We start from the raw sequence: 18,917 nt of genomic DNA on the forward strand, positions 1-18,917 counted from the left end.
GCTGTGTTCTGTTCCACAGCATGGATCCTGGAGATAAGATTGTTTCAATTTTAACACATAAAATGCTATAACAGGGTCAAATTGTGGCTCATTTTGAAAGTGTTGCACAGCTCCTATTACTTGCTGTACTTGTAATAACAAGGGAAGTACTGTCTTGCACTCCATGTGACCGGTGTGGTCTATGTTCATTTCCTCCATTCCAGCTGAGACTTAAACCAGAGGAGAGCATTTCCTATGTTAACTGTCTGGGTCTAGGAGGTGATGAGTGCCCCAGCCATTGGGAGTATAAAGGTGCAGTTTTCTAAAATTAAAACAAAACAAAAAAAGTTTTTATTTGTGTCATTCTGTGGGTATAACCTGAGCTATGGAGGACTCTGACATGTTAGAAGGTAATCATTCTGTACTAAATCATACCTGTTTATATTGGCCTTAACACTGTTATAAAGTCTAAGAAGGAAGACAAGCCTGCTAAGGATCTTAGTCACTTTGAGCTGTCTACCTCTCAGGACTCTTAGTCCCGTGAGATTACTACCCTTGCTACATTATCCACTCCACATGCAGTTCCCCGTAGCACATCGAATCCTCCATCCGGAGGGGGCCTTCTTCCTGCGGACTTTGCCACGCAGTTACCAACGGCGGTGTCTGCGGCCCTCAGTGCATTACCTCGCTCTAACAAATGCAAGAGAAAGGTTAGACATTGCTCTTCTGACCCAGAGTCATCTAAATATTTATTGGATTTAGCTATTTTGTCCCAGTTATTCAATGATGAGAAGGCCTCTGTAGCTTCGGAGGGTGAACTTTCTGGGTCGGAGTCCTTAGCGTCTAAGCCTCCTGCTGCAGAGGAATCGTCCTTTAGATTTAAAATTGAGCACTTACTTTTTTTATTAAAAGAGGTTCTGTCTATGTTAGAGGTTCCAGAGGCCGTGGTGCCTGAAGAGCCTATGATACCTAAATTAGACAGAGTTTACGAAGACAGGAAAGTTTTGTTGACTTTTCCTGTGCAGGTTAAGATGACGAACATTATTAAGAACAAATTGGAAAGAATTGGTTCTTCCTTTTCTCCCTCTACTTTTAAAAAGTTGTTCCTGGTCCCGGACTCTCAAATGGATTTGTGGGGCTCCATTCCTAAGGTGGATAGTGCTATCTCTATGCTTGCTAAATGTACTACTATACCTCTTAAGGATAGTTCTTCTTTCAGAGAGCTGATAGATAAGAAATTGGAAATCTTTCTAAGAAAGATGTTTCAACATATAGGATTTTTGTTTCAACCGGTGGCTGCAGTTGCCGCAGCGGCTACCTGCTGGTGCGACTCTTTGTTGGAACTCATTGAGGTGGAGTATCCCCTCGAGGATTTTTTTAAGACAGAATTAAAGCTCTGAGAATTGCTCATTTTTTTATCTGTGATGTGAACATGCAAATTATTTGCTAAATGCAAAGGCCTCTGGCCTTGCGGTCCTAGCCCGCCGGGTGGTCTGGTTGAAGTCTTGGTCTGCAGATATGACATCTAAGTCCAGACTCCTTTCTCTTCCCTTCAAGGGAAAGATTTTATTTGGTCCTCCAGGCCTGTACTCCATTATAATTAAAAGAGAGAAGTGCTCAACTTGGGAATGAACAATAGCATAATAGCTTGTTCTATGGCTAGTTACCACCCTAGAAGCTGCTTCTTTTTGCTCAACATGTGCCTTTCACAGAGAAGAACTTTCCTGTAGCATATCAGTCTGATCCAGACTTAACAGTGCAGTCCAGCCCAGAAATACCAGGCAATCCCTCTCTGAACAAGGGAAACGGCAAAACCCCAGATGTACGTTTCGGCCTAGTGTGGGCCTCATCAGTGAGGTGCAGCCATAACCCTCTAGGCACACTGAGCAACGTGTCCACGTCTGGATTCCCACATCACACATAGGGAGACTTCCCCAAGTGTGATAATTTGCATAATTAAAAGAGAGAAGCGCTCAACCTGGGAACGAACAATAAGTCTAAGGGACATCAATCTACTAATTTTCGTTCCTTTCATTCTAACAAATCTCAATGACAACAATCCTCCTCCAAGCCCAAGCAACCCAAGAGTAATTGGAAGCCGGCTCAGTCCTGGAATAGATCCAAGCAGAATAAGAAGCCCACCGAAAACAAATCGGCATGAAATGGCGGCCCCCGATCCGGGATCAGATCGTGTATGGGGCAGAGTGTCTCTTTTTTCAGACGCCTGGTTTAAGGACGTACAGGATCCATGGATCCTGGAGGTGGTATCTCAGGGATACAAGATAGGCTTCAAATCTCATCCGCCAAGGGACAGATTCCTTCTCTTGAATCTGCCTACCAGACCAGAAAAGAGGGATGCCTTTCTATGGTGCATTCAAAATAAATCCTCCTTAGGAGTTGTTGTCCCGGTGCCTATCGAAGAAAGAGGTTTGGGGTTTTATTCAAACCTTTTCGTGGTCCCAAAGGAGGAAGGAACTTTCCGCCCAATTCTGGACCTAAAGTGCTTAAACAAATTTCTCAGTGTCCCTTCCTTCAAGATGGAGACGATAAGATCCATCCTTCCTTTAATTCAGGAAGGCCAGTTTATGACCACTATAGATCTGAAGGACGCTTAAGTTCATGTTCCAATCCACAGGGAACACTTTCATTTCCTGACGTTTGCATTACTGGACCAGTTCATTGCCTTTCCGTTTAGCCTAGCTACTGCTCCAAGAATCTTTACAAAGGTTCTGGGGCCTCTTCTAGCCGTTGCCAGAACTCAGGGTATTGCAGTAGCCCCATACTTGAATGATATTCTGGTGCAAGCACCATCCTTTCATCTTGCGGAAGAATTCTCGGAGTCCCTTCTCAGTCTTCTTTGATCACATAAATGGAAGATAAACTTGGAAAATAGTTCTCTTATCCCAAGTACCAGGGTTGATTTCCTGGGTACTATAATAGACTCCATATCCATGAGAATATTTCTAACAGACCAAAGACATTGCAAGCTAACTTCGGCATGTCTTGCCCTCCGGACTTTGAGTCCCTCTGTGGCTCAGTGTATGGAGGTGATTGGTCTCATGGTGTCCTGCATGGATATCATTCCTTTTGCCAGGTTCTGTCTCAGACCTTTACAACTGTGCATGGTGAGGCAGTGGAACGGCGATCATTCAGATCTGTCTCAACATATTGTATTAAACAGCTGGTCGAGAGAATTGCTCTCTTGGTGGCTCTGTCCAGATCTGTCCCAAGGGACATGCTTCTTAAGACCATCCTGGGAGATTGTGACTACGGACGCAAGCCTATCCAGATGGGGAGCTGTTTGGGGTGCCAGAAAGGCACAGGGATTGTGGACTCAGTAGGAGTCCTCCCTCCCGCTCAATATTTTGGAACTACGGACAATCTTCAAGGCTTTGCCACTTCTGGGTTCATCCCAGTTTATCAGATTCCAATCAGACAATATAACCTCGGTGACTTACATCAACCATCAGTGGGAATGAGAAGTTGCTTGGCAATGAAGGAAATATCTCAGATTCTGGAGTGGGCGGAGGCCCACAGCTGTTCCCTGTCAGCAATCCACATTCCGGGTGTAGACAACTCGGAGGCAGATTTTCTCAGCAGGCAATCCTTTCATCCAGGGGAATGGTCTCTCCATCCCGAGGTGTTTGCAGAGATATGCAGCAAGTGGGGGATGCCGGAGATAGATCTCATGGCATCCCATCTCAATACCCAGGTATAAGCTACCCAGGTATGGTTCGAGGTTGAGGGATCCCCAAGCGGATCTAATAGATGCACTGGCAGTGCCCTGAAGGTTCAAACTCATATCTGTTTCCTCCATTACCGCTTCTTCCTTGAGTGGTGGCCCGCATCAAGCAGGAGCAGGTATCAGTAATCCTGATAGCTTCATTGTGGCCACGAAGGATGTGGTCCGCGGATCTAGTGGGGATGTCTTCATCTCCCCTGTGGAAGTTACCTTGTGGCAGAGACCTGCTGATACAAGGTTAATTTGTTCATCAAAATCTAGATTCTCTGAGGCTGACTGCATGGAGATCAAATGCTTAGTCTTAGCCAAAAGAGGTTTCTCTGAGAGTGTCATTGATACTCATATTCAAGCTTGTAAACCAGTTACTTGGCATATCTACCACAAGGTGGGGAGGACCTACTTATTCTGGTGTGAAGAGTGTGGTTTTTCCTGGCACAGAGTTAAGGTTTCTAGGATCCTATCTCTCCTCCAGGATGGGCCGGAGAAGGGCCTTTCTGCTAGTTCCCTGAGGGGACAGATTTCGGCCCTGTCGATTTTATTGCACAAGAGACTAGCTGAGCTACCAGACGTACAGTCCTTTGTTAAGGCTTTGATTAGGATCAGACCTGTGTTTAGATCTGGGGCTCCTCCTTGGAGCCTAAATCTTGTTCTTCCATTTTTTTTCAACAGGTTCTGTTTGAGCCTCTGCATTCTGTTGACATTAAATTGTTATCTTGAAAGGTTCTCTTATTATTGGCTATTGCCTCTGTGCGCAGAGTTTCTGAGATCTCTGCTTTGCAATGTGAGCCCCCTTATCTGTTTTTTCATGCAGATAAGGCAGTTTTACGTACTAAATTAGGTTTTCTTCCTAAGGTTGTGTCAGATCTCAAATCAATCAAAAGGAGATTGTGGTTCCTTCCTTGTGTCCTAATCCTTCTTCATGGAAGGAACGCTTACTTCACAATTTGGATGTTGTTTGCGCCTTAAAGTTCTATCTTCAGGCTACTAAGGAGTTTAGGCAATCTTCCTCTTTGTTTGTTGTCTATTCAGGGAAGCGTAAGGGGCAGAAGGCTACTTCCCTATCTTTTTGGTTAAGAAGGGTCATCCGCTTAGCTTACGAGACAGCAGGACATTGTCGTCCTGAGAGGATAACGGCTCACTCCACTAGAGCAGTGGCTTCTTCTTGGGCCTTTAAGAATGAGGCCTCAATGGATCAGATTTGTAAGCCGGCTACCTGGTCCTCCTTACATACTTTTGCAAGTTTGATGTTTTTGCTTCGGCTGAAGCAGCTTTCAGGAGAAAAGTTTTGCAGACTGTGGTTCCCTCAGAATAGGGTCCACCTCTTTCTTTTTGTTCCCTCTTGTTATTCATTCAGTGTCCTCTGGAGCGTGGGTATAGTTTTCCTAACAGTAAGGAATGAAGCCATGGACTATCCCTATCTTAGGAAGGAAAACAATTTATTTATACCAGATAAATTCCTTTCCTTCACGGATAGGGAGAGTCCACGGCCCCCGCACGATTTTTCTTGTCTATGGGTCGTCCCCTATTTATTTTATTCTTCTGGCACCATTTATACCCCAGTGTTTCTCCTACTTTTCCTTGTTCCCTCAGAAGAATGACTAAGGAAGTGGGTATTTAAGCCTTTGGCTGAGGTGTCTTTGCCTCCTCCTGGTGGCCAGTTGTTGTATTTGCCAACAGTAAGGAATTAAGCCGTGGACTCTACCTATCCGGAATGAAAGGAATTTATCTGGTAAGCATAAATTATGTTTTTATACCACGATTCTTCCAACCATGGGTTGGAAGGAACCCATTACTGGGTCATGACGTGTGTGTTTTAAGAGACTGTTTGTGGCGTGTGTCATAGGAGAGAGAGAGTGTGTTGTATGATAATGTGTGGTGTGTTACCTATACAACACTCTTAGGCTTGACTACAATCAGTAATAAAGAACACACACATTTTAGTTACTTTGCCAAAAATTGCCGCTATCTTGTATATTACTTGAGAATTTTTCAGACTAAGCATAAAAATAGCACTGAGAAGGTACTGTTTGTAGTATCATGGCACTGGGTCTTTGGGGGGGGAAGTTTGAAGAACTCTTTTATAATACAAAAAAATCATTATGTAAATGTTACATAATATATGTGAACGTGTTCAAACTCTACAGTGTGAAGATAATAGAATACCTAAGTGAATATCACTGTGGATACCAGAATAAATTACAGATAAGTCAGAATTAATGTATTCCAAGGTTAGCTTTGTTTATACCATATCTAAAGAATATGTAAACAGTCAGATCAGAATAGGCACCATGTGTTATAGCACGCAGTAGCAATATAGAAATAATTTGTTACTGAGTCATAATGTACAAGGATACATGAATGAAGCATAGAAATGTGCTCCAAGTTCAATTAATGCATATCTTTGAAACAGAGAATATATGCAATGAAAACAATATCTTAGAGTTGACACCAAGTGGCCATTTCACTGGGGCTAGATGATATTTTTAAACTACCATTAAATACAGTAGAATTGAATAACTAATACACAAGACACCTTAAAGTGAAGCTAAAGTTAGCTTGTGTTGATGCTTGCAAATGTAAATAGCATTAAAAATAATGGTAGTTTCAGTCATCAATTTTCGTATTTCTCAATATTTACCTATTTATCCGCTTTTCTAATCTTGAAAATATTCGTTGTGTAATCTGCCTGTTTTTTTTCGGAGCCAGGTCACGTTTTTCTAGTACCCAATCATATGTCTGGCCGTTAAGCGGCTGTCATTTGACGTCACTGCATTAGTATAAATTGTGCGCATGCGTTAGTTTCACTTCCTATGCCTTGTGAGCCGTGCTCGTTCCAGCTTAGCGCATGCGCAAATCGCAATCAATCAAGCAACTCGCTTGATTGTGTTTACACACATTTGGCAACAGTGCGCATGCGCAAACATTCAGAGAATCGAGAACGCGCAAAGTCAGTACGTATAGAGCGGGTGGGAACGCTCTATACGTAATACAGAAGAAAACCAGGAACTAGCTGGAGGGAGGAGCTATAAGCGGCCAAACATGGAGAAAAAAAGTATTTATTTTATATTGATATGTATACAAAAATGTGTTAAAAAATTTGCGATCTTGGTATATCTCAACTAATTAACAAACTACTGCTTTCACTTGCGCTAAGCTTTACCTTCACTTTAATAGCACTTACTTTGAATTTGAAATGAGCAGTAGAATATTTTCTGGCAAATTTCAAAGTTAAGCCAATTTTCCTCCCCCTGAATCATGCAACAGCCATTAGCCAATCACAAAGTGTATAGACTGCACACACTCAGGAGAAGTTGGAGCCTCAGAATATGTGCATATAAATAAAGAATATGCACATTTTGATAATATTGATATTTTGGTTGTTTAAAATTGCATTGTCTTTCTGAATTATGAAACTTTAATTTTTACTTTAGCAGCCCTTTAAGATCTGGTCAATGTAAATAAAAAATAGGCACGTGCATTTGAATTCGGACAAATATCTAAAGAACTCTAAGAGTTACCAGAATAAAATTTTTTTTTATTGACTAACTATTCATTCAAAACCTTTGTCTGTGCATATCTTTAAAAAAAAAAACTGCTATGTGGTAATCTAATCTGAAAAAAAATAGAATTTAAATTTAGTGCCAACAGGTTTAGTCTCCTATTTATACTAACTTAAGCTAGTTAACATTCACAGCTTGTTTTTTTATGCTCAATGAAAAAGGTGACAGTAATACAAACCCTTTTGCTTTTTAAAATGCTTAGATTGTTACAGGATTTCATCACTCAACAAATGGACCAGAGTATTATCATCACTGGTGTGCAATCCATGAAAATTAGTATGGTGCCTGCTAGACTAAGCACACTGTACAAAAGACGACTATGTCCTACGGGGGTTCCCCTTTCAAATCAGATCTTGGAGACCCCCGCACTGCAGCAGGGAAAGGAAACAGTAGTTTCCTTACTCATTAGCTGTGGTTGGAACTCCTGAAAACCTCACGTGTATGTAATGATATCACAGAGAACAAGTAATTTCATTCTTAGTGAATTTGTGGTAGTGGAGGCTTTTAGAAACCATCTCTCAGCCCTGAAAGCAGTATACAGGGACAAGAGATACCGCATTTAAAACATGCAGCAGCACTTTTTAAGTTTCATTTTAACTAGACTAAGTCTTTTAAAAGCCAGAAGGAACACATGGGGGGGGGGGGGGGGGAGAAACTAAAAAAAAACAAAAAACAGGGACAATGTCAAAATTGAAATGCTTTGGGTCTAGATTAGAAAAATTTGCCATACTTTGATGTCTGAAAAGTAAACGCTGGAGCCCCTTGACAGGAAATGTTTAAAGGGACAGTCTAATCAAAATTAAACTTTCATGTTTCCTAGGGTTGCACCGATAACATTTTTTTTTTAAGACGCGGACAAGTACCGATACTTTTTTTTCAAATACTCACTGATTCTTTCGTCATGACAGTTTACCAAGCACAATACGGATTAAGGATTTAAGATAGTTTCTTTTACAATTATGAACTGTAACTCAAAATACATTTTGAACTAATTAAACAGTTTTATTTCTGACTCACCGGCAGCACCAAGAGAAGCAGCCTCGCCGCACGGATTTCGCCTGTTTGATTGATTGAACTTTCATAAGACTTTTATCTTATTTTTGGCATCACTGATGGACACTTTTGGGTTTGCATTATTTTATAATTATTAATCACCGTTTTTTTCACTTGACCATTTACCTTTATTTTTATGTTATAAATTGCATCACATCACCAAGTTTTATAAGCACTACCATTACCATTATCAATTCCACTATATTCTACCTCAGAATCACTTACCTGTCTGAGACATAACACAAACACCACCTCAGCTTTGAAACATTTTTGTTTATTTATAACAAAAATTCTGCCACATAGATACACACTTTTTTCCACAGATTTTTTCCAAATATTTTTTCAGTACTCAGCAACATATCTTTTCTCTAAGAAATTTTCTATATGGCGCCCCCTATCTATATTCAATAATACAAGTTTTATTTGCTTGTTGTCACAAAGTTCACAGAACACGTTTATAAATAAGACTAGAATAAAATATATTAAATAAACAGCTGAGCAGTTGGGGCTGGAAAGCTACAATTTAAAGGGGTGATTACTGGATGCAATTGGGTTGTGAGGTGAATATATAACACCAATCAATTGTATTTAATACAATTTATTTCTGAAAATAACATTGGGCAAGGAGTGTCCCAGTAATCCCCTTTGAGAAAAAATGGGCGTTTGCATTCGACGGACAAAAAAAACCCCAGCTTGTCCACGTTTTTCCAGTGCCGCTTTTTATTCCCAGTCTAGCCTTGGCTAAGGATGTTCCTCAGAGTTCAGTATCTTTTGAGCACAATTCTCAAGATGAGAACAAACAGTATAACAGGCAATCTTGCAATTAGAATACTTTTTCTAAAGTTAGTGGCAAGTTCTTATTAAGGAAGAGAAGCATCTCTGCATGTTCAGCTATAAGTCTGTTTCTTCAAGCAGCATGGACGTTTGACGCTAAGCTGAACAATCTTTCACACTATTGCATGGGGCAGAAAGCAATTGTGGGCCATTTTAGCCAGAGCTGGAAATCTCAGTTTATTAACTGCCCAGTATTTCAGGGGTTTGTCTGAATGAGGTACAGTGATCTCTTAGGTAGGCTTCCAGCTGTATAATAGCAACTTCTGGAGCACTGCTCTCAAACGTACAATAGAAATAACAGCAATTGTATTGGCAGCACAGAAGTGAACAATTTTAAGTCAACTCTTCCTTCCAGCTTAAAATGAAATGGGAGCATGCAGTTTGAAAAACACCACAAGATGGCGTATGGGTAGGAAGTGGAGGTATCGGTGCATGTGTACAAGTACTCATGCAAATACTTGGTATTGGCACCGATAGTGGGATACTAGTATCGGTGCCAATACTTGGTATTGGCACCGATAGTGGGATACTAGTATCGGTGCAACCCTAATGACTCCAATAAGGCATGCAATTGCAAACAACTTTCCAATTTACTTCTATTATCAAATTTGCTTTGCTCTTGGTATTCTTTGTTGAAAGCTAAACTTAGGTAGGCTCATATGCTAATTCATAATCATTTGAAGGCCATCTCTTATCTCAGTGCATTTGCAGTTTTTTCAGCTAGACAGCACTAGTTAGTGTGCCCTATAGATAATTGTTCTGTCTCCTGTGCAGTTACATAGGAGTCAGCACCGATCCCCACCCCATAAAAATATACCTCCTAATTTAGGAGATCTAACTACACGACTCATCTTGCCTATGTCGTACCCTGTTTATCCTAGTTACCTATTTTGCCATACTAGTTTCACAAGTTCTACCACACTAATTAATCCATTATACTTACATATTATACCACACTATTTAATCAGAAACGGCATTTGTCGATATGGTTTGAAATATATCTTGTTAATATACTGTATCTATAGGACCACCTTAGGAGATTTAACTACGTGACTTATCTTGCTTATGTCGTACCCTACTTATTCCTATTTACTTGTCTTACCATGCTAGCTTTATCAGTTCTACCACCCTACTTAATCCATTTGTTAAGATATATTTTTATACATAGCATACTAAATAACAATAATTTACTTTATCATATATCTCCTTAGACAGATATTCTACCACACTTACATATCTTTCCACTCGGTTCAACCAGAAATGACATTTGTCGATGTTGCTTGAAATATATCTTGTTAATCTACTTTATCATATAATTATAGAAAAGAGGTTTCTGACTCTTCCATAGTATGGCCTATGTTGTAGATCTTATTTATTTAAATGGAAGTAGTTTATGTGAAATGTACCATTTCTGCATGTTCTGTACGATATTATTTTGCATAAGCTGTATTGTTTTTTTTCGCATAGCCTCAATAAAAATCTTAAAAAAAAAAAAAGAACTGAAGGATGCAGTCTGCAGAGGCTTAGAAGGTGGAGGTTGAAAATAAAAATAGTATTTATGCAAAACTGGGGAATAGCTAATAAAGTGATTACTCATCTTTTAAATTGATAAGTCAGGAGTAGACAAAAAAAAAAAAAAAATAAGTCCTGTAACCCACCCCCTTCCATATTCCCAATGACTTGTTATACCAGTAAGTAAAGTGTATTGAAAACGTCCCTTCAGGCATACTCTTGCCTTTGAAAGATACATTGACCAATAGAAATTACCAAAAATGTCAGTACTAACTACTGCCCCAAGTGTGTAGAAATATGCAGTTGTATATATTTTGTAAGTGCACATCTATATACTGGAGTTTTAAGTTGAGGCGGGGGGGGTGGAAACAAAAAAAACCAGACACATGCTTTTGGTTTAAGTGTTTAATCTGCAGTATGTGGTGATAGAGGTTTGCACAGTTCACCATCCTGTTAATACACTGCTCAATAAAAAGAAGAAGCCATTTACCAATATGGTTGCAGAATCTTGAGATAACCAGTCACAAGATCCTTTAGCAGTCAGGCCATGATATAAAGATGTAATTTCACTCTTATTAAAAAGAGTAACCTTATTAGATCAAGGTAGCACAAGTTTCCAGTTTGTCATTTGCATATAAAATACTCCCAGCAGCAAGATATTTCATAGGGTTGTTCATATTGTAAAACAGTTTACAGAAACCAAAAACTTAAATTTCTCTTAATGATGGCAATGTCTGCCCATTTTACATTAATACCTACTGAAGAAAATAGTGAAACCGGATACATCTGTTTCCTGTCCTTGCAGACACTTCAACACCAACTGATGCTGATAAATGGACTGCAAGGCTAACAAAATCATGCCGTCAAGTGAAATTTTCCACATCTTTTTTAGATAGACTAGAATTATTCTGGTTCAGAGATTAAAAGGTTAATGTTTTACTCAATGTCTTATTGAGGCATTACACCTGCCAGAGAAAGAAAAAAAAAGTCAATTTTATAAAAGCACACATTTTGACAGGCTAAAAAAATAAATAAAAAGTGGATTAAAACCCATTTAAAAATCCATAAAACAATGTTAGTGTTTTTTAAAAAACAAACCTAGAACCTGGTATCCTATTACTGTCTGTATGCAAGTGCAGTCATTTAGCTAGTGTCTTAAATATACAAGTGCCTTAACACTGCTTCTACATTTAAGAGCCATTTATAAACCGTGGCATTGCAACCTTATTTAATAGTGCGACCGCACAGCAGTCGCCTAACTGCATGCAGGCAAGGGGTTTACATCTCAATGCTACGTACTAAGTACTAGAATAAGAATTGTTACTCTCCCTTCCTAATAGGCTGGGAAAGAATGCATTCTACACAAAGCTTAATCATTAAACATAAAATAAAAAGTATACCAGGGTTTTCATCTTTAGAACTAAATGCTTGGGGAAAGGGATTGTGAAAAAAAACAAAAAAAAAAAAAAAAAAAAAAAAAAAACAGTATTAAGTAGCCTTTGTTCGGTCACCTAGATTAGCAAATCTGAAGAGATTTAAAGAGCTGTATATAAAACCATTGAGTTGGATTCCAGTATTTGAGTAACTATGCAAAACTGAGCTCTACATTTACTGTGCCCTAATTAAAGTTGTTTTTTTAAAAAAAAAAAAAAAAAAAACCCCACACAAGAGACTCAGAAAGGTCATTGGATACAGCTGTTCAATATTTTAGGTGATGTACTTAGATATGGTTTTTCTAGATGATCCTTTTTCTAGGCCATGTGTTGATGCTTTTGTGGGTATTTCCCATGTATACATCAGTCCCAAAATTCCTGGTGTCTCCCTCTTTCCTTGATTGAGCTTTGCCATATTACACCATGCAGCTACTGCCACCTCACCTTCAAATCATCAACTGACCCACTAACTGGAAATAGCGTGCTTGAGATCTCCGGTGTCTGTGGAGCGCCAGAGTCATAGTTTGAGAGATTATTCTGATTTTTGGAGAAGTTAGGTTTCTCTGTAGGGCTCTCCTCATCCGAAGAGTTCTCGGAAACAGATTCAGAAGAAAGTCCCTCTGAAGAGTAATCAGAAGTTGGTTCTCTACAACTTTTCATTTGTTCTGGGACTATTACCTCCCTTTTGAATGTAGCTATTGTGAAGTAATCTGTGTGCTCACCAAACCTGTGGAAAAAATAAATACTCATTTCAGTTTTAGGTTAGGGCACGTGTCTAATATTTAGGTTTGCTCAGTAAGGGACAAACAGAAGTAGAATCACCATTTTAGTAGCAGTTCAAAGACTAGTTTGTCCCTTTGTCACAATAAAGGGACATTCCAGACAAAATTAGAATCCACATGGATGCATTTCACTTTTGAATAGAAGCATTTTATTAATACATGTATTGGCAAAAATGCTTCTAATAAGATAGCCATTTCAAAAGTATACAAGTATGCACCATGCAACATCATTTAAACAGCACTTGCTCAGAGAGCCTAAGATAGCTAGTACCATGTGGTAACTCAATTTAATTGCCGACATGGAACAAGCCCCCACTGGTGCTCTGAGCAGCTGCAGTATTGAAAATGCTGGCGCGCTAAGAATATCTAGTTATGCTTCACATGCACAGAAAAATGTGAACACTGAAACAGTGAACTTACTAGAAGCATTCTTGCAAAATGTTTTTATTCAAAGATGTTTTCATCTATGTGCATTTAAATTTTGACCAGATTGTCCCTTTAAGCAATAGGCCAGGGAACTACAAATCCAGATGCCCTGGCACAATCTGTGATCTCTACGCCTCCTAGTAAACCACCACAATACTACCCAGCGATATTTTAGATTGTTTATTTCTGCCTCATTGAGTGCACGGGGAGGGGGGGGAATAAGTGGAATAGTAAAATCAAGTGTAATATTTTGTACCTGCAATGTAAATCCCATTAAAAAAAAAAAATCCTAAGCTTACAGCTATGCTCAGACAAATTTGATGATTATGGCAATAGCTGATTTAGATACTCACCTGCCAGAGACCTCATACGGATCAATCCAAAGAGTCATCTCTTCTGGAAGGCCAAGTTTTGAGTATTCTATATTACTTCGTACACAAGCCTGCAGCAAGGCATCGTCTACATACTGCCAGGGATTGATACGGATACACCTATTGAAGAATCAAGCAGGTTTAAATAAAGTGTTTACAATGATAACTTACTTGTGGGGAAAATGGCCCTGACCAACTACACAATATTGTTCTGGCATATTTGCTAATATTCTTAAGAAATGAGTGCCAGCTGCACAGATAGATTGTGTTGCATAATTTCAGCTGAATAAGATGTACCCTTGTCAAAGGTTTTTAGTTATAATGCACACAAGTTGGAGACAGTGAATGCCGACAAAAAAAATAAAAAATATATATAAATTGGCAATAAACTTTTGTTATTTTGACCTTTCCTTTGAGTCTTAAAATAGTCACCCCCCCCCACACACACACAATTGATAAATTAGATATAAGAAATTATAGATATCTATAGAGAGTAGTATATTACTATCCAGCACATGCACATAAAGTCAAAATCACAAAAACTGATATAGGTGTGCAAACTACAACTGCTAATTTAATATCAGAACAAATAGCAACAAAGAAATAGTCAACTAGCAATATGAGCTTAAATTAAAAATAAATTAATCATAATCAAATTCAATGCAGCAGTGGCACCAGTTAGAAAAGGTAATACCAGTATGCTATTCAAATATATGGGACTTCTCTTTGACCCCCAGCTAATAGTTCATGTCAGGCATACAGCCTCAATGAAGTTCACCATACGAGGTAAAATGAAATAAATGTAATTTCTGAGACTGCTCAGACAGTGAACTCAGTCTTAAGAGCCAAAGATAAACCGCTTTGGTGCATTCCCACACCTCCACACAGTGCATCCCATAGGCTTAAACACACACTGATCCTTGCTAGGAAGGCAAAGAATTCTGCCACTATGGCATACTATCAAACATTTAATACAATTATCCCTTTTTACCTTGTCTCTAAGCCTCTGCAGATTACCCCCCCCCCTTGTTTCAGTTCTTTTGACTTTAATTTTAGCCAGGGTTTGACTCAAATAACTCCATGGGAGTAAGCATGTTATCTATATGGCACATGAACTATTGCTCTCTAGTTGTGAAAAACTCAAAATGCACTGAGATAAAAGGCAACCTCGTCAAGATTAGCCTGTGAACCTCCCTAGGCTTAGCTTTCAACCAAGAACACAAAGCAAATTTGCTAAAAGTAAATTGGGAAAGTTATTTAAAACTGCCCTATCTGAATCACAAAAGCTTAAGGGACAGTATAGGCAATTAAACTGATTCCAATAGGTCATGCAATTCTAAACAAACTACCAATTTACTTTTATCAAAGTTTTTGTTTTCTTGGTATTCTTAGTTTAAAGCTAAACCTAGTTAGGCTCATATGCCAATTTCTAAGCCCTTTAACTGTAAAAAATAAATAAAAATAAATAAGTCAAATGCATTCAGATAAGAGTTGGCTTTAGAGGGCATTAGACAACATTGTGCTCATGTAGTTACATATGAGAGGGCACTTATTGCCCCTTTATTTCAGTTATTTTGTGTATGTACCAACAGACTAGTGGCAATGTTTACAATAGGACTTAGCTGTACAAACACAGATTAACATGAAGAAATCGTTTACATTTTTAAATAGTGCCGTCATATGAATGAACATTCAAAAGAGCCATGTGTGTTACCTGTATGCTTGGCCTCTGAGAGGCTTATCTGGGTACCAATGTCCCGTATATTTGTGATTCAATTGGATGATCATATTCTCTCCTAAAACAGCTAGCTGGCTGGGCTTCAGATTCTTCTTCAAAGCAAGAACCTTTACAAGGAAGGTCACAGCAGCTTCTATTTCACAACGCATCTTGTAGGTAAGAGGGGATTCTAAAGGGGGAAAGAAAATTAAATGCAAGACAAATATAATTTACAGTTTTTAAAAAATTCTAATATCACTTATTTCATCCTCTTGGTAGGCTTCATGGAAGATCATACTTTTTGTAGGCTCAGTGTCATTGTAGTGCAGAAGAAATTAGCTCAGGACATATGCATTATCCTTATGTAATTAAAAACAAAACCACCACACACCAGTGTTCAATCAATAAAGGTTTTCAGTGATGCTTCTGTCGACCAATAGAGTTATAGGAGTTGCCTTGACCAGCCAGTGAGCAATATCTCCAGGGATGCCTTGTGAATACACGTTTCAGTATTAATCTGAATTAAATTTATTATGTCACATGCATGCCTTTATATTAACATTGCCACTAACAAAAAAAGTGTTGTTGCCTCAACCAAGTTTGTCACAGGAAATTAGGTGACAGTTAAAATACTTCTAACAAGGTTGGTTATTGATACAGATCTTCAGGGTATTAACAGCCAGCTGGTTGATGTCACATTTTTGCATTATCTGCAATGTAATTTATAAAAAATTGCAAAGTACCACATATACACTACAGGTGAGATGATTTACTTTATATTCCCTATTGTTGATGCATGAGCACTTGTTTTGCAAGACTAACACAGAAGCCGTCTAGTTCACTCATAGTTCAAGATTTTTAGTTTAGGATCAGTTTAAAAAAAAAACCACACCAGTCCACTATGCAGTTTCATAGCTTAAAACAGTACAATGCAGAACCCTCAGCATACATAAGTACCTCAACACTAGAGGATAAAAAAAAAAAAAAAAATATCTATATCTTTTACATGCCTGCTATAACTTTTCATAAGCCCATACTGCAGCATACTCAGGAGCATGCACATATAACATTGTGCCATACTGCTGCTGCCATGCAGTCCACACTCCTGAGCCTACATATGCTCTCATGGAAAGGAACGAAGATTCTAAATTATACCAAGAGAAAGGATAAAGTAGACAAAAGAACAGCTAATGCTTTACCTCAATCATACAACTTTAGTTTTGCATTCCACATTTGTTAAATAACCCCCCCTGCTTAGTATGTTTAAATACCTCACCTACTAAGATATACTAAATACATAATTTTATTCACTAAAATGTGATTTTATTTAAACCCCTTTTGCATCTTTTTATACTGGGTAAATACATGAATTGTAGATCAGCAACAAGTATTTTAGGCTGGCAAACTTAATGGTGAGTTTGACCTCGCTAACATTCTACACAATTTCTTAAAGAGAGAGTAAACTCTGTATTAAAAGGTTTGAATCAAATAGAATACATTTAACAGCTATCAAATCTACATCTTTTATCAAAGTTGTTTCACTCCCTTGGAATCCTTTGTTGAAGAAGAAAAACAAGGTAGGCAGATAAGCACTTCGGAATGTGCACATGCCTTTCGCAGTCTATGGCAGCAGGTTTTGCAACAATGTAGAACATTGTTTTAAACATTATTGCAAACATTGCTGCCAGATGGCTATAGACACATGCACACTCTTGAACTCAACTAGGATTACTTTTTTTTATACAAATGTCGTCAAGAGAACTAATCAAGAATACTATAAGTAAATTGGAAAGTAGTTTATTCTATATCTGCTCTATTTAGATTTCGATTTAACTTTACTGTCACTTTAACATGAAAGTATTTAGCTCCGTCTGCTAAAATGTGTTGATTTAATACCTCACTTCTCTCCCTGCAGAAAGGATATTGCTAAATCCTCTCTAAAATCTTGCCAAATATATTTATATAATCAAAACTTTGAACTATATATATTTCTAAATGCATGCCAGGAACTTCAGTATTTAGTTCACACAGACTATTTAATTGCTCAAACTAAAATATTTTTTTAATTTTTTAAACTCCAAATCTTTTTAAGCTAAAATAAAAAATGTTTCCTCATTCCAAGACATCACTTTAATTGTACATGGAACGGAGATCCTATCAGCCAACAAAAGATAATATGCCTGATTATAGCTTTTATAATCAGAGAAAAACCCTGCAGCTATCATAAGTACCCACCTGCAACTGAAACACCATGAAACCATCAGAATTACTCAAGAACACCCTCCAACTGCACTTGATATATGGTCTGCAGGAGGAAGGTGTAGTGTTGACACTAATTAGCCAATTAAAAAAGTAGGAATTTCTCAATCAAAATCCTTTACAATCAATCTGCACCTGGGGACAGTTTCTAGAACATGTTAAAACATATGGCATTAACCCCTTGGCTGACAGCGAGAGTTAAATCAAGACATTGCTGTTGTCCTGTCATAAAAAAAAATAATATATCCCATCATAGAATGCCTCATTAAAGGTACATGAAACCCAAAAAATTTCTTTCATGATTCAGATAGAGAAAACAATTTTAAACAACTTTCTAATTTACTTCTATTATCTATTCTGTTTCATTCTCTTGATATAATTTGTTGAAGGAGCAGCAATGCACTACTAGTTTCTAACTTAACACATGGGTCAGCCAATCACATTCAATATACATATGCAGCCACCAATCAACAGCTAGAACCTAGTTTCTCTGCTGCTCATGAACTTGCCTAGATAAACCTTTCAGCAAATGATAACAAGAGAAGGAAGCAAATTAAATAATAGAAGTAAATTGGAAAGTTGTTTAAAATTGAATTCTCTATCTGAATCATGAAATTATTGTTTTGGGTTTCATGTCCCTTTAAGTGTCAAAAAGTAAGTTAAAAACATATGGTACAGCCATGTGCACATTTGACCATGAGCCATGAGCACCTTTTGCCTTTCAAAAAAAAAAAAGTACTAGAGAGGACAGAAAACAAATTCTATAAATTGCAGTTCTGCAAATCTTATAGCTGGTTTAGATAATTTGCAGCATTTTGTTACAAATTTTGCTTTTTGGCCTCTCTTAGGGAATGTGGGACAATACACCGTATTACACAAAAGCAAGAGATGTTTAATGTCCCTTAATCAAGTAAGCAAGATGTGAACATTAAAGGGACATGAAACCCAATTTTTTTTTTCTTTCATGATTCATATAAAGCATACAATTCTAAACAACTTTCCAATTTACTTCTATTAACAATTTTGCTTAGTTGTCTTGGTATCCTTTATTGAAGGAGCAGTAATGCACTACTGGGAAATAGCTGAACACATTGGTTAGCCAATAACAAGAGGCATATATGTGCAGCCACCATTCAGCATCTAGATCCCACCTCCTGAGCCTATCCAGATATGCTTTTCCACAAAGGATACAAAGAAAACAAAGCAAATAAAATAATAGAAGTAAATTGGAAAGTTGTTTAAAATTGTA

At 38.1% G+C, this 18,917-nt stretch overlaps 1 protein-coding gene across 1 annotated transcript; it reads right to left on the bottom strand.

Annotated features, from left to right (window-relative positions):
* Positions 1-11,639: 11,639 nt before the first annotated feature.
* Positions 11,640-15,582, bottom strand: LOC128638960 (protein BTG3-like). Its single transcript, XM_053691103.1, has 4 exons — positions 15,407-15,582; positions 13,675-13,812; positions 12,558-12,840; positions 11,640-11,645 (listed from the first exon to the last, which is right to left on the bottom strand). Exons 1-4 carry the CDS (start codon positions 15,577-15,579, stop codon positions 11,640-11,642), a joined length of 600 nt encoding a protein of 199 aa, XP_053547078.1. The 5' UTR covers positions 15,580-15,582.
* Positions 15,583-18,917: the final 3,335 nt, after the last annotated feature.

The sequence above is a fragment of the Bombina bombina genome, chromosome 8, assembly GCF_027579735.1.
Source record: "Bombina bombina isolate aBomBom1 chromosome 8, aBomBom1.pri, whole genome shotgun sequence".
Lineage (NCBI taxonomy): Eukaryota > Metazoa > Chordata > Amphibia > Anura > Bombinatoridae > Bombina > Bombina bombina.

Excerpts from the sequence above, each read along its gene's own strand:
- LOC128638960 (XM_053691103.1), bottom strand. The coding sequence starts at position 15,579 with ATGCGTTGTGAAATAGAAGCTGCTGTGACCTTCCTTGTAAAGGTTCTT. Across the intron at positions 13,813-15,406 it reads CTCAGAGGCCAAGCATACAG|GTGTATCCGTATCAATCCCT; the intron begins GTAACACACATG and ends ATTCTTCAATAG. Across the intron at positions 12,841-13,674 it reads CCGTATGAGGTCTCTGGCAG|GTTTGGTGAGCACACAGATT; the intron begins GTGAGTATCTAA and ends TTTTTTCCACAG.